Source organism: Mastomys coucha, unplaced genomic scaffold, assembly GCF_008632895.1.
Source record: "Mastomys coucha isolate ucsf_1 unplaced genomic scaffold, UCSF_Mcou_1 pScaffold22, whole genome shotgun sequence".
In the NCBI taxonomy this organism is placed as follows: domain Eukaryota; kingdom Metazoa; phylum Chordata; class Mammalia; order Rodentia; family Muridae; genus Mastomys; species Mastomys coucha.
This window is the reverse complement of record NW_022196905.1, coordinates 154,454,436-154,469,003: the sequence shown is the minus strand read 5'-3', so window position 1 is coordinate 154,469,003 and position 14,568 is coordinate 154,454,436. Positions and strand designations below refer to the sequence as shown.

The following is a 14,568-nucleotide window of genomic DNA, read 5'->3' as shown; positions in this document are numbered from 1 at the left end:
GCCCTTCCCTGTGTCTCCAGCACACCCTCCTCCAGGCCCTTCCCTGTGTAACACTCCAGCACACCCTCTTCCAGGCCCTTCCCTGTGTCTCCAGCACACCCTCCTCTAGGCCCTTCCCTGTGTCTCCAGCACACCCTTCTCTAGGCCGCTCCCGGCCATTCCTCTCTCAGGAGCTGGTGGGAAAGGGGCTGACCGCCAGCTGAGGAGTTGGATGCAGCACCCAGGAAGTGTTAAGCTTCAAGCTGCTTATTGAGTTAACTGCATGTGAAAACCATCACACCAGCCTACCCATGGCTGAGACTCTAGACCAGTGGCTCTCACCCTTCCTAATGCTGGGACCCTTTAATTCAGTTCCTCATGTTGTGGTGACCCCCAACCATAAAATTACTTCATTGCTACTTCATAACTGTAATTTTGCTACTGTTATAAATCATAATGTAAATATCTGACACGCAGGATATCCGACATGTGACCCCTGTGGGGACTGTGACCCACAAGTCGAGAACCACTGCTCAAAAGCATGGCAAGGAGGGAGGCTAGACCTTTCCAGGCCTGGCTGTCACATCTGCAGGTAGCTCAGGATAGCTCAAGGGGACAGTCTGAGGGACAGAGTTGGAGCAATATCCCTTATATACAGTGTGCTAGCTGAGGCTCCAACAGGGGAGCTCTGAGCTCTGCAAGAAGCAGCCGGGTCTGCCCAGGCCCTGATGGGCTGCCAGGATCCATAGGCCTCACAGAGACACCAGCAGTCCAGAACCCTTGCTTGCTTCCCGGAGATGAAAAATAACTTTTCAAAAGGGAAGAAAGAAGGCCAGCTTGCTGCCCGCCAGACCAGATCACAAATTCTTCTCCCTTTCCTACAGGTGTGACAGGCTCAGTGGGCTTGCCTGGACCTCCAGGTGTCCCTGGGTTCGATGGTGCCCCTGGCCAGAAAGGAGAGACCGGACCCTTTGGACCACCTGGTAGGTCTTTACAGCAGAGACAATAGACCCAGGCCCGAGAAACCTCAAAAGGAAGTTAAAATAGTTCTGACAGGGTACCAGGGTAGCCCATGTCTTAGAGTGGAGAGAGGTTCCCAAGGGAGCTAAGGGTTAATGTTGTTGATCAGTTAAGGTGTGTGCTTTCCAGAGTAGCCAAGAGGATGGGCCCCTGTGCATTCCTAGCAGCACAGTGTCCCACAGCTACAAAAAGTCTGTTTTAACCACAGTTAGTGGAAAAGAGAAATGGAAAATAATAATGTCAGTGTTTGTCCCGAGACATTGGTATGGGATAAGCTTCATGGGCCTTCATGGGAAGCAGGGCCTGGGAGACCATCCCAGTCTTATGTCCCTATGCAAAGAGCACAGCTCTGCAGACCTGGGGCAGCATGTGCTTCAGCTGTCCCAGGGAATGCAGGACCTAGCGCCTGAGGACTTCCTTGAGGCAGTGTTTCATACTCAGGCTTTTGGATGAGAATAAAGCTGTTGTATGGGTTCTATAGTGCCCTCCCCTCTGAGCAGCCCGGGATTCCTTATGAACGGAGCAGTGGAGCTGCAGTATAGGCTACTGTATTCACTCACTGAAGAGGTTGCTCTTGCTGCATTCTGGGCTCATAAAGCCATGCCGAGGTGGGACATGGAGCCCTGGGATGATTTCGTTTTGCCCTTTCCCCAGCATCAGTTCCATGCAGTGAAAGGTCAGACATCTCTGCTACTTTGGGGCAGAGCAGCTAGCTACAGTTCCTTGGAACTGGATTCCGGGGGGCTTTGGAGGGAGCCGGATAGAAATGCACTCATTTATCTCCCGTCCCACAGGTCCGAGAGGGTTTCCTGGTCCACCAGGCCCTGATGGGCTGCCAGGATCCATGGGTCCCCCAGGTACCCCATCTGTGGATCATGGCTTCCTTGTGACCAGGCATAGTCAGACAACAGATGACCCACTGTGTCCCCCAGGGACCAAAATTCTCTACCATGGATACTCTCTGCTCTATGTCCAAGGCAACGAGCGTGCCCATGGGCAGGACTTGGGTAAGATGCAGTTCTTTACCTGTGTGGCAGGCATGTGGTGGGTTCCCAACTAGATAGATGGCATCCTTGTCTATCTGCCACAGTGGTGGGCCAGGTAGACAGTGTCTCTCGGGGAGGGCTGGTCTAATCCCCTTCCACTCCCACACACTGACCCCTCAGTTCAGCGGCTTCTATGTGTCATATTAGGGCTTGGTCCCTGGCCATCTTTAAATTCCTAAACCTTAAGACCTCACTCTAGTTATTGAGTACAGTTGGGGCCCCGCTGTGGCACATGTAGCAGTTCGTGCGGTGTTCTTTTTTCTTTGTGTGCAACAAACTTTATTGATGGTATTCAAGAGAGTAGGGAGGGCTCCCTAGGCCTCTCTTGTTATTACGGGATTCTGGGATGGAAATTGTGAAGGAGATGCTCGGTGTTGGGGAGCCAAGTTGGGACAGGGACTCTCAGCAACTGAGGGGCTCTCTCTTGCTCTCAGTATCCTTGCTGGAGTGGATGGTCCAGGGTTTCCTTGGAGGTCATGTGGGCCTTGAGGTCCACCACCCTGTTGCTGTAGCATATTCATTGTCATACCAGGAAATGAGCTTCACAAAGTTGTCATTGAGAGCAATGCCAGCTCCAGCATGGGCTGCTTACCGTCAGCTCTTCTAGAAATATACTGCGTTATTCCGATGGAAGCTCTCTGCAAGTTCTTTGGGCCCAACAGGAAGCCATATGTATATGCCCACTATTTTTATCTGCTCCAGGGAGCCTCCACCAAGTTACGCCCTAGCATTGTGGACTTGAGGATGTAACTGAGTAAAGTCAGAAGCACAGTGGCTGGGAGACCCGCAGGGACAGCTTATGCTACGGTCATGCACCAAACATTCCTCCTGAGACAGGCTTCCCTCTGTTGGCACACTGGGCATGTCTCCTTTCCTCAAACACATCAGCATCGCTCTTTACAGTTTCCTTAGTACCTGATCAGTTGAAATCTAATCTACCAATCACTCGCCAGCATCCCAGCCATCTGGGTCCATTTGCTTCCTTCTTTCTGATGAGAATGTGAAACATCAATTTCCACCTTACCGGTACCATCACTGGACTGTGTGGACCGGACCGCAGGCTCTCACTTCCTTCTGTGTTCTCGCCGGTGCAGGTACGGCTGGCAGCTGTCTGCGAAAGTTCAGCACAATGCCTTTCCTCTTCTGCAACATCAACAACGTCTGCAACTTCGCCTCCAGGAACGACTACTCCTACTGGCTGTCCACGCCAGAGCCCATGCCCATGTCTATGGCACCCATCTCTGGGGACAACATCCGGCCCTTCATTAGCAGGTGAGCTCAGCATCCACAGAGGCAGATGTTAAAATTAAAGACAAAAAATCGGTTCACACTTGGCCTTGAACATAGAGAGGTCTGCTTCTGCCTTCCCAGGGCTGGGGTTAAAGGCATGCACCACTGTGCTCCTCCTCCTCCTCCTCTTCCTCCTCCTCCTCCTCCTCCTCCTCCTCCTCCTCCTCTTCTTCCTCCTCCTCTTCCTTCTTCCTCTCTCTCTCTCTCTCTCTCTCTCTCTCTCTCTCTCTCTCTGCACATGAGTGCAAGTGTCATTGTAGGCAAAGACATCAGATCCCCCTGGAGCTGGGGCTCCATGTAGTTGAGAGTCACCTACTGTGGGTGCTGGAAGCCTCTTCTGGGTCCTTTGCATTTTCTTAACCACACTAATTCATCTCTCCAGCTCCCAAATGCCCTTTTTAAAAGGATGAATCACTACCCATTGTATGGGCGCACATTGCATCCCATTTACCCACACCTCCCCTGCCCACAGTTATCTGGGTCGGCCCCTCTGACGGAGCATGCTCAGGATGCTCAGGATGCACAGGATGCGGGTGTTTACACCTAACTTTGTGCCTCTGTCCTTTTGATGCAGAATGGGGATTGCTGAGTCACGCGTTGATTCTATTTTTAAGTGTTTGAGACAGTTCCTTACTGTTTTCCACAGTGGCCATGCCCTTGACATTCTGACATGCCCACCAACCACGCGCAAGGGCTCTCTCCCCTTCCTTCACATGCTCACTAAAACTTGTCAGTGTCTGTTGTATTTTTTAACAGTAGCCCAGTGATTGTAAAATGAAGCCCATGGAACTGTAGTACTGAGTCTATAATATCTGTCTCATCTGCTTATGTAGTGTTGGTGCATAAAAATTACACAGGCTTATTTCACTCAGAACCTATGCTGATGCCCAGCACCACAGAATTAACTGTGCAATAGTAAAGATCCATTTCATGTTCCCCCGTTCCATTGAACTTTGTTTCCTTGAAACTGTGTAATACGACTGAGAATGTGTATGCCTCTGTCTGAGCGATTCCTACATTAAGCTTGTCCCCACTGACATCTGGAGTGTTTTGGGCTCAAGAGCTTGCCGGGTGGGAAGTAAGGCAGGATATTTTATGAGTAAAAAGTATAAGATTGTCCTATTTTTTTTTTTTTTTTGCCAATTTCCATCAAAATAAAATTTTATCGTTCAGTTGTACTAAGAAGTAACAGAAACATGGAGATGGGCCGATGCATTCGGCTGATAGTTACTTTATATGTGCAGTATTAAAGACAGAAAGAATGAGAAATCAGGAGTTTTCCTTAGGAGTTTCTGAGAAAGCACCAGGCATCTCCATACCCTTGGGAGGCAGCTCTCAATGTGCAGCCCAGGTTGGCCTTCGACTTGAGATCCTCATGCCTCAGCCTCTTAAGCTTAGATGTTGGGTCTGCTCTACCAGGCCTAGATCTTCACAGGTCCTTTAAAAACATGAGCATAAAGACAGACAGACAGACAGCCTGGCAGATCGGCTTTACCAGAGGGCGCTAGGAGGACTGCAGGCTCTCTGTGGCTGTGCTCTGATGTCCCTCGTGACAGCCTTTTTTGGGGATCTTATGATAGGAAATGTCATTTGTTACACTTCAAGAGCACACAGAACACACCACACACAGACATGTGATCTGTGTGTAGACTCCTGCCCAGACTGTGTTGACGGCACTAGAAGAACTAACTTTTTATGTTTTTTCTTTTTAGCTTTCCTTGGAAAACAGGTAGAAAATGGTCATTATTTATGTCTCTTGGTTACTTTTAGAATGGCATCCATGCTGGTCTTGATTTGGTTGAAGACACAGGCCTAGGGGAATTGTGTGTCTAAGACATTCTTTTCTCCATGGATCTTTATCTTCATGGGGCTCCTGGTTCTGTGAGCACACCTGAGATTCACACCCAAGATTTGACATTTCAGAGTTATTTATGTCCCTGCAGCTTGAGGGGCCCTCCAGGTCTTACCCAGCCATGGTCTGATTCCCTGTTGTAGGGATTGGGCCTTTTCCTGGGTCTGAGGGAGCTTGATACTTTAGTTTGATGGTCTCCAGCAATGTCTCAGCACTTCTAGGTCCCTTCTTTCCTGTGGGAAGACCCAAAAGCTTCATTTTAGAAACATCGACATAAATCTTTCCTTTTGAGTTTTGAGCAAAAAAGATGTCAGCTGCTTTCTTTATCCTGTTGGCTACAATTTCTAAGTACTTTCTACAGATGGGGGTGGGCATAAAGTCACAATTCCATCACCTGAGAGGAAGGACTGGTGGCCAGGGAGGAAGGGAATTTGTGATGGCATGGGCAGTGACACTAGCCACGACTGTCCTTCTGGAGGGCAGAGCTGCCCTCCCCTTGGCCACCCAAAGCCTATCCCTTCCCCCCATCCTCCAGCACCAAGGCATCTTGGGAAGAAGGACACTTTGGCAAACTGTCTTATTTCCTGTGCCTGAGAGATGGGCAAGGCCCATCATCTACATTTGTGTGAATAAACTAGAGAGAGCACATGCACAGGCATGCACACACACGCATGCATGCACACACACATGCACATACATGCAGGCGCATACAGACACACGCACACACAGACAGGCAGGCAGACAGACAGAAACACATACACATACATGCACAATGCACACAGACAGACACACACGTGCACACAGACAGACAGACACACATAGAGACAGACAGACAGATAGACAGACAGACAGACAGACACACACACACACACACACACACACATGCGCGCGCATAGCACAGAAAATGGAATGACTAATCCAGCCACCCGCCCGCCTACTTCCCGTCCACGCATGCAGAACTTGTGTAATTATTCACTCATTTGTACTCATTTAGCAGTGTGGCTAACACTCCCTTCACTCTGTGACTGGAATGTAATTATTTTGCTGCCGCAGTTTGTGTTTTTAAGCAGTGCACTCCCCCACCATCCGGTATTCCCTTACTTGAGCGAGCTTTAGAACAGTGGACCACCCTACGTTTTCACTCTCCCTGGGGTGCAGTATCATGGCTGTCACAGGAGGGACCTTGTCCTCAGGAGGGGCTAGAACAGTGATTCCCTCTGCCACGGTTATGATGACCCCATTGTTCTCTTAGAATAGTTAAGATTCAATGGCTTTTGGATTGACTGTTTTAGGAGAGAAATGGGCTTGTACAACTAGCAAGAGCCCCTGAGCCTGCGTCTCATCACTGCCCACATTATTCACTTCCAGCTGAGCCAGGAGAACCAGGAGGGCAAGGGGTGGTCATTCCTAGGTCTCACCCACACGGCTTCCTCTCTTGCAGATGTGCAGTTTGCGAAGCACCGGCCATGGTGATGGCGGTACACAGTCAGACCATTCAGATCCCGCAGTGCCCCAACGGTTGGTCCTCACTGTGGATCGGATACTCCTTCGTCATGGTGAGTGTTTGGGAGACTACATTTCCTTGGGAGGGCCCCTCTGAATGTTGTTATCTCCTCTCCATCTCCAAGTTTCCCAGATCATCCCTTGTTGAAAATAACGTGGAGCCTGGTCTGTTGCTCCTGGGGGTCTACAGTGTCTCCAGGGCTCCCTGCTCCTCTGTTTGGGAGCTGCTGCCTCCCATAAGCAGGGAGCTCCTAGAGTGTAGACTCTCCATAGCCACCTGACACTCCCCCGTGTAGTATTAACACATAGGAGCTTTAAAGCAGAGAGCATGAGGTGGGTGGGAACATGGGTATCGCCTGTGAGCTTGCACTGCTCCAGCCAAAACGGTGGCCAGGAGAATGATCGTCCCAGGTTATGCACCTGGGCAGTGAGGTGCACTCCTCTATCATCTGGCTGTTTTCTGGTGTTAGTTAGCTCCTTGTGACCTTCCTTTGAAAAGCCCTGTCACACAAGGACAGTTCCCTGTGTGAGGAGCTCATTGTAGCTTATTTGATTTTATTGTCACACTGAAAAATATTGACTGAGTGCCCACAAGTCCTGAACTAGGGGAGAATTTACCAACTCCAAGTAAGCATCCTAAGTAGACATTTTTGTCTTTTTCTTTAAAATTCTCCACCAGAACAGAGTTGTTTATCTGACCTGCAAACTGATGTTAGTATTTGACAGGAAAAGGGCTTCCTGGTTATTTTCTAAGAAAGTTGGGTGCTCCCCCTTTCACTGGGAGAAGCTGGTGTCTGGGTTCTAGGGTTTCATAGAGGCCTGAGTGCCCCAGCCTGGCCAGTAGGCCTAGATGGTGGACTACCATGGCTGCTGAGCAGTTTTGGGGGCTCAAAGTTGGTGAGCCTGGGGTGAGGGTGGGGTAGGAGGGACCTGGAACCTCCCTGAGGAAACATCATGGCTTCCTAGGGACGATGAATCTCTCTGGGCTCCAGTGATAAAACCTCAGACTCACGCCTTATGCTTGTCCCACAGCACACCAGCGCTGGTGCTGAAGGTTCTGGCCAAGCCCTTGCATCCCCTGGGTCCTGTCTGGAAGAGTTTAGAAGTGCCCCATTCATCGAGTGCCACGGCAGAGGAACGTGCAATTACTATGCAAATGCTTACAGCTTTTGGCTCGCCACCATAGAGAGAAGCGAGATGTTCAAGTGAGTTAGAGCTGGAGGACTCTGGCCCCCTGGCAGCCCTTTCTCTTTTCTTTCCTATAACCCACCAAATCCGAGTCTGTTCTGAGAGGGCAGACGACCCGTAGGATTTTCAAAGGTGATAGGCTCCATCTTCCATTTGCTGGGGAGATGAAAAAGAAAAGAGGTCATTTGCCATTTTTGTAGATGAATGTGCTAAAATGTTATAAAAAGCAGCTGAAATCTTCAAACGGCATGTGAAACATTGTATCCTTAATAGCCAGAAGGGCTGTGCGGCTCATCTCTGTGGCATTTACATAATGGGCGGAGGGTATGTGGACTAAGGAACTTAACAAAAGCCATTTCTTTCAGCACAAATATTATTGAAGTAATAGGCAAATCTTTCCTTTCTTGTCCCTTCCCATTTCTAAGATTCATCTGAGAACAATGATCCCAGGGCTGCTGACTTTGTTGAAGTTAGTTTGGTCCACCTCCAATGGTCAGGAGCATGTTAAATTCCTCCACCCTCCATCTCACATCAGCCCAAGCAGATGCTGGCGGCTGATGGGGCAGGAGTAGCCTCTTACTGCTCCTACCCAGACATGGCCTCTCTGCCCTGCAGATAATCGTCTCTGTGTTCTCTGTTTTGGAGGCTGCCATGAGGAAGTCTGCCATTACCTTGTTTTTCAGACCAGGTCATTTGCTAAACATCCCAAAGTATCATGTGCTTAACTGCTAGTGTATGGGAAATTGTCAGATGCAGCACTGGCAAACACAGTCTAGATTAGCTGTGGAAGTTAGAGTCTGCTCCTTACCCCTCAGCCGGGGCTGGGGTGGGCTACATTAGGAGGTTAACAGCCAAAAATGGGATTTTCGCTTAGAACCAGCCCCCTGGTATAATGAACCAAACTGCCTCCTTAAACACTGTTAGATATATATATTTTTTTAAAGCTAGAATTTGCAATGGAATTAGCTAGGGTAAGCTCCTTCAAGTTCGGGACAAGATGTTCTTACTTGTGGTGAGCTACATTTAGTAGAATTTGATAAGTACCAATCAGAGATGAGGATTCCCCTCCTCCAATGACTGAAATCAGGGTCAAGACGAGTCTCAGCTGCTCAGTGTCTCCTCTGGCCTCACCTCAGGCCATGTGTGCCTAAACACTCGCAGGGTTATGAGCATGTCTTGAGTGTCAGCTAATTATTCCAGGCTTATCACTTACCCTATCATCCAACGAAATGTAATAAACACTCACTGTCTGTTAAATATTGTGGAGAAGAATAATATTCCTCCATTTTTTCTAATAATGGAGGCTCTAACCTCCTGGAGACAATGAAAAGCTAATTATAATACAAAACATAGTCCTGTGGCTGAGAGGTGACCTCAGCTGGGCTCTGGTGGGCTCATGCATGTAGGTAATGTCTAAAACATTCCCATGTTGTAGAACCACAGAGCCCAGTTGCTGATTGTCATCAGTGTGAATGGTGTGCAACTGTTCCCTTACGGACCACGGGGCTAGGGAGCTGGGGCTGAGGAATTTCTGATTCCTGAAGCACCTACATGTCTGATACTCCATGACTGAGGCTGATGCTGATGGTGTATCTCTGCTGTGTTACAGGAAGCCTACGCCGTCCACCTTGAAGGCAGGGGAGCTGCGCACGCACGTCAGCCGCTGCCAAGTGTGCATGAGAAGAACATAACGATGCTCGCCTCTGCCACCGTCACAACATGGTGCTACTCCCTCCTTGTCCTCTTCTCTCTCCTGTTGTATTTTTAACGGCAATGAACCCTAGAATTATATCCTATGTACCTCACTGTCCACTATGAAAACCATAAAGTGCCTTATAGGGATATGCGTAACTAACACACCCTGCTTCGTTGGCCTCTGTTTGCTGAAGGAGACGGACAGACTGCGAAGAGCTTTCCGTAATGGCACATACCAAATGGCGCTCCTGATCCAATAAAAGATGAATTGCCTTTTGCAATCCAGTGCACTGATGTCTGGGGTGAGAACTTCATAAGAAACCCAAAGGTGCTAGGGGCGCGCGGCGCTCTCCACACAGCCCACAGCCCGCTTCATCCTGTCACCCCAGACGTGAGTGCTGTCTAACCCACTGTCACCCCAGACGTGAGCGCTGTCTAACCCACTGTCCAGTGTCTCCACATCAGGTCCCTTGATGGGCTGTGCAGATAGCAGTCAAGGAAACTGGTTCCTTCCACCTTCTACACGGGATTCCATCGTTTCAGCCCCAAACACAAACTTAACGCCCTGTGTGGTACTATGCAGCTGCTTTTGTGGAAGTCATGGCCTTCCTGTGGAATAAAGATGGTCCAAAGGTTAGATGGAAAATAAATAAGTAAATAAATATATATATATTAGTAATTTATATAGGTGTCAGCAATTAGGCAGGTCAAGTTCTAGCGTAGAGCCCGTTGTTAAATAAAGCGCACTTCGTTTTCCTCTCTCGAGAAACTGTACTATCCTTTCACAGGGTTTCCAACACCAGGCCACCGAATGTGAAACACTAGCTTTCCTCACTCACTCCTAAACCAAAGGAGGTGTAGAGACAGCCAAAGTCAAACCCATTCCTAAACATGGTGTCTATGATGATGAGCCCTGTGCCTGGCGCTTACTGCTTCTGCTCTGTGCGGAGTATTTTCAGGGTTTGCAACACTAACCACAGACTGAATGACTGACTTCCAGTATGACAGCCAAGGCCTTTGTTAGCATCCTTCATCCTGCATCCTGGCAGGCATTTCACACCTGAGCACACACAGGCCACTTCCCAGCTCCTCACGAGCTGTGTCACACAGCTCCTGCAGGAAGTGGACAGGTCGCAGGAGGGTAGACTCGGACCATTATGCTTGAAGTGACATTTCACTAAAAGTCTCCCCCGCCCCTCCAAAAAAAAAAAAAAAGTTTTTAAGACTACTAAGGCCTTCTGTGTAATTTCTTTAAATGTGTATTTCTTAAGAATTCAAATTTGTAATAAAACTATTTGTATAAAAATGAAGCTTTTATGGATTTGTTGCTAAAACTGCCACTGAAACCTTGAAAGAGAAGTTACCACACGTCCCGCTAATAAACCTGTAAGCTTTGCTGCATACCTTAGATCATTTTTATTTTGTATTTGTTCAAACAAGAGTCCTGGACTGGGGGTGACTTACGGCAACTAACTACAAAGGAAGAGAGTCCTCCCATTCCTTCAGTGCAGGCCATCCTTAGACACCAGGCCAGCAGAGCGACACTGAAATCGGATCCACCAAGCCTTAGCACATTTCTGCCATAGAGAGGACAAGAGCAAGGGGGCTGTATTCAAACTCTTCTGAGGTAGCCGGCTCAGATGTGTGCTGGAGAGGTGGCCCAGTCAGAGGCTGTGTGAATTTGGATTTCTAGGATGCATGGAAAATGTCAAGTGTGGCAGCCTACGCTAGTGATGCCAGCAATGGGGCGCTGGGAGGGGAAGGCTGAGGTAGTTGGATCCCTGGAGCTTTCTTACCAGCCTGGCTGAATTGGGGAGTTCCAGGTTCAATGACAGTTTCTCAGAAAATAAGAGTGCTTCAGGAAGACCCTGAACATTGACTTCATGTTGTACACATGAACCTGTCTCCGTGTGTACACATAAAAGGTTGTATTCACACACATACATGTACAAAAAGAAGATATTGGAAGATGGTGTGCATGTGTGTGTGTGTGTGTGTGTGTGTGTGTGTGGTGGGGGAGAGAATTTAGCTTTGGTAATTTTGTCTGTTATTCAAGACAGTGTATTTCACTATATAGACCATCTGCTGGCTGGTGTGGAATTCTCTGTGTAAATCAGGCTGACTTCAGACTCCTAGAGATCCACCTACTACCTCTGCCTCTCAGTGCTTGGATTTAAAGTGTGTGTCACCACACCCAGCAAGCTTCAGTTTTAAACTGGGTTGAAATACAATCCATGTGGGATGGATATGTTTTTTAGTTTTCATGAAAAGTCTAGGTATTGAAATGTCCTTGGTGAACTCCACCTAGCACGGCCGTGTTGAGGATGAATCGGGGTAATGTATGAGTGACCTTTAAGTGCAAGGGAGAAACAAGAGCATGAGAAAACATTGCGTAAAGGTAAAATGGGCTATCCTGCTGGGAAGACACTGAGCGCTCACTTTACTAGATCAAGGACACAGAGGGAGGCCTGGCTCTGGTCCTCTGCTCAGTTTTAACGTAACCAATAGACAGAGCTCTTTGTGCTTTCCTCTGTCTGGGAGAATGAAGAAGACAAATAATTAGGCTTCATTCATAACCAAATCACTCCACATTTATGTCACCCACCCCTGTCAGGGTTCTTACAGAGCCATGACATTCTCAGGCTCTCCCCTTTGTCCCTCTACTCTCAGAATTGAAACTATCGTGGACATGTTTGTCAAAACTCAGCTGCATCTAGATGTGTGGGAATACGATCAGTTTAGTATTTAAAAGATTAGGTGTGCTTTTAAGTGCATGACTACATTACATGTGACTTATCTATTTTCAGACACCTTGAGAGAGAGCTCATCATTTCTTTTTTTGTTTTTTGTTTTCTTTTTAAAGATTTATTTACTTATTTTATATCTAAGTACACTGAAGCTGGCTTCAGTCACACCAGAAGAGGGCATCAGATCCCATTACTGATGGTTGTGAGCCACCGTGTGGTTGCTGGGATTTGAACTCAGGACCTCTGGAAGAGCAGTCAGTACTCTTAACCGCTGAGCCATCTCTCCAGCCCCAGGTCATTGTTTCTTTACTGAGTTCATTTTCTATCTGTAATCTAGCTGGCCCTAGGTGTGACGTTATCCGAGTTTCACCCACCTACGCGGCTCCACTTTCCATACCAAGCTGTCTTGATTTAGCTTCGAAGTAACTTCCTTTTTTTTTTTTTTAAATAAAATGTATGTACATGAGTGTTCTGTCTGCATGTCTGTACACGAGCTGTGTGTGTGTGTGTGTGTGTGTGTGTGTGTGTGAGTTTCACACTGTGTACCTCAGTTCTGTTCACCTCCCTGTCCCCTTGTACCAGACCTTCACCCTTGCAACCTCCCTACCAAAAGAAAAAAATCTTGTGGAAACCTTAGTGTGCCACACAGTATGCCCTTTTGCCCACACTTCTTTGCTTGTAAACATTCGATGTTCACTTCATTGAGTCATTGGTCTGGTCTCGAGGCCTCTGCTTTCTGCAACTCTATCAGTCCTGGAACCTCACTGGGACTCCTCTCAGATATCCTGTTGTTGGCCTGTGTCATGGAGTTCCTGTCGTTTTGGATCTGTAGGACTGGCCTCTTCATGCACTCCAGCAGCTCATCTATGGAGTAGATGTTGGGGTGGGCTAACTTAGAGCCCTGGACCTGGGCCTGAGAGGTAGCTGCGCTGCTCAGCTCACCAGCTCTCCATTCCCGCCCCTGCTAGGTCACCCAATGCCAGCAAGGGGCAGAGCCAGCCCCTTGTGCCCACTCTTGTGCCCTCAGGGCCTCCTCATCCACATCCACACCATCAGGGCCAGCTGTGTTGTGCGGCCCAGGTGAGGTGCTGGGCCTGCTTTCCCAAGTGTTGCAGCTGTGTGAAGAATGAGGCCAGTTCTCTCACCTGGCATAGGTGGCAAAGGATGAGGTTGGGGGCATTTCTCCCTCATGTGCACCTCTGCACAGCAGACAAATTATGGAACCAACTCTCCCACACTGACACCCTCAGGGCTAGCTCACCAGTGCCCCTGCCACCAGGGTTAGCCCTACTGTGCCACCAGGGTTAGGCCTACTATGCTGCTCATGACCCAGAGCCAGCTCTTCTGCCTGCTGCAGGTGATATGGGGCGGGAGGAGGGACGGCATCCCTCCCTTGCCTATGCCACCACTCCAGAGATGAGTGAAAGTCCCGGCTCTTCCACATTCACACCCTTGGTGTCAGCTCACCCATAACTCCTGCAATCGGAGCCCCCCCCCCCATGTTTCTAGCGAGATGTTCTGTCCCTCTTCTGAGTATTACAGTTGTCTGGGGGCAGAGCCAGCTCTGCCAAGATGCCCAGGCTGATTCTACACAACCCTCAGACATCAACATGGCCCCAGGTAGCGGCTCAGACCAGAGATGTCAGACTGGCCTTTGGTGGAGACCCCTGCTGCTGCAGGGCCATGGACCCAGACATGGCTCTTGGTGGCAGCACAGGCTAGGACCCTACCGTGGTCCTAGGTGGCATCACCAGCTACTCACATCAGGCTGTTCCTGTTCCTCACTCCCTTCGACTCTCCAGTCCTGCCTCTCTTCATTGTGCCCACATCCTGTTTCTCTTTCTCTTCTATTTCTCCACCACTTATTGGCTTCTCTTAGAGGCATCTGTGGTCTCTGGGTGTCTGTGATTGTCTCAGGACTGGTCTCAGGAGTGCTATGTGTAGTGTGGCACCAGGCAGGAATCCTTTTGGATGTGGCCTGCCCATTTAGGCCGTCCTGGTTCCTCTGGACTGGTGAACATCTTGGGTTGGCTCGCTGCTTGGGCCACATGGCCCCAAGTAGCGATCATCTTCTTGTTTGCTAATATTTTATTAAATGCTTTTTGTGTACACAAGTTAGGAAAGCCGCTTTTAGTCTTTTTCTTGTGTTGTCATGGTCTGGTTAAATTTATTGTTGGTGGTGTGTTATGTACATGTGTGTGCATGTACCTTGGCATGCTGTTGTGTTATGCACATGTGTGTGCATGTA

The 14,568-nt window shown here is 48.8% G+C and overlaps 1 protein-coding gene across 1 annotated transcript in view; it reads left to right on the top strand.

Moving 5' to 3' along the window:
• Col4a1 (collagen type IV alpha 1 chain) overlaps positions 1 to 10,972 on the top strand; it is a 119,734-nt gene extending 108,762 nt beyond the window's left edge. The window contains exons 47-52 of the mRNA XM_031339027.1: positions 864 to 962; positions 1,794 to 2,006; positions 3,140 to 3,317; positions 6,629 to 6,743; positions 7,723 to 7,895; positions 9,488 to 10,972. Of these exons, the coding sequence (XP_031194887.1) occupies positions 864 to 962; positions 1,794 to 2,006; positions 3,140 to 3,317; positions 6,629 to 6,743; positions 7,723 to 7,895; positions 9,488 to 9,569 (860 nt within the window). The 3' untranslated portion in view covers positions 9,570 to 10,972. The remainder of the gene's footprint in view (positions 1 to 863; positions 963 to 1,793; positions 2,007 to 3,139; positions 3,318 to 6,628; positions 6,744 to 7,722; positions 7,896 to 9,487) is intronic.
• Positions 10,973 to 14,568: the final 3,596 nt, after the last annotated feature.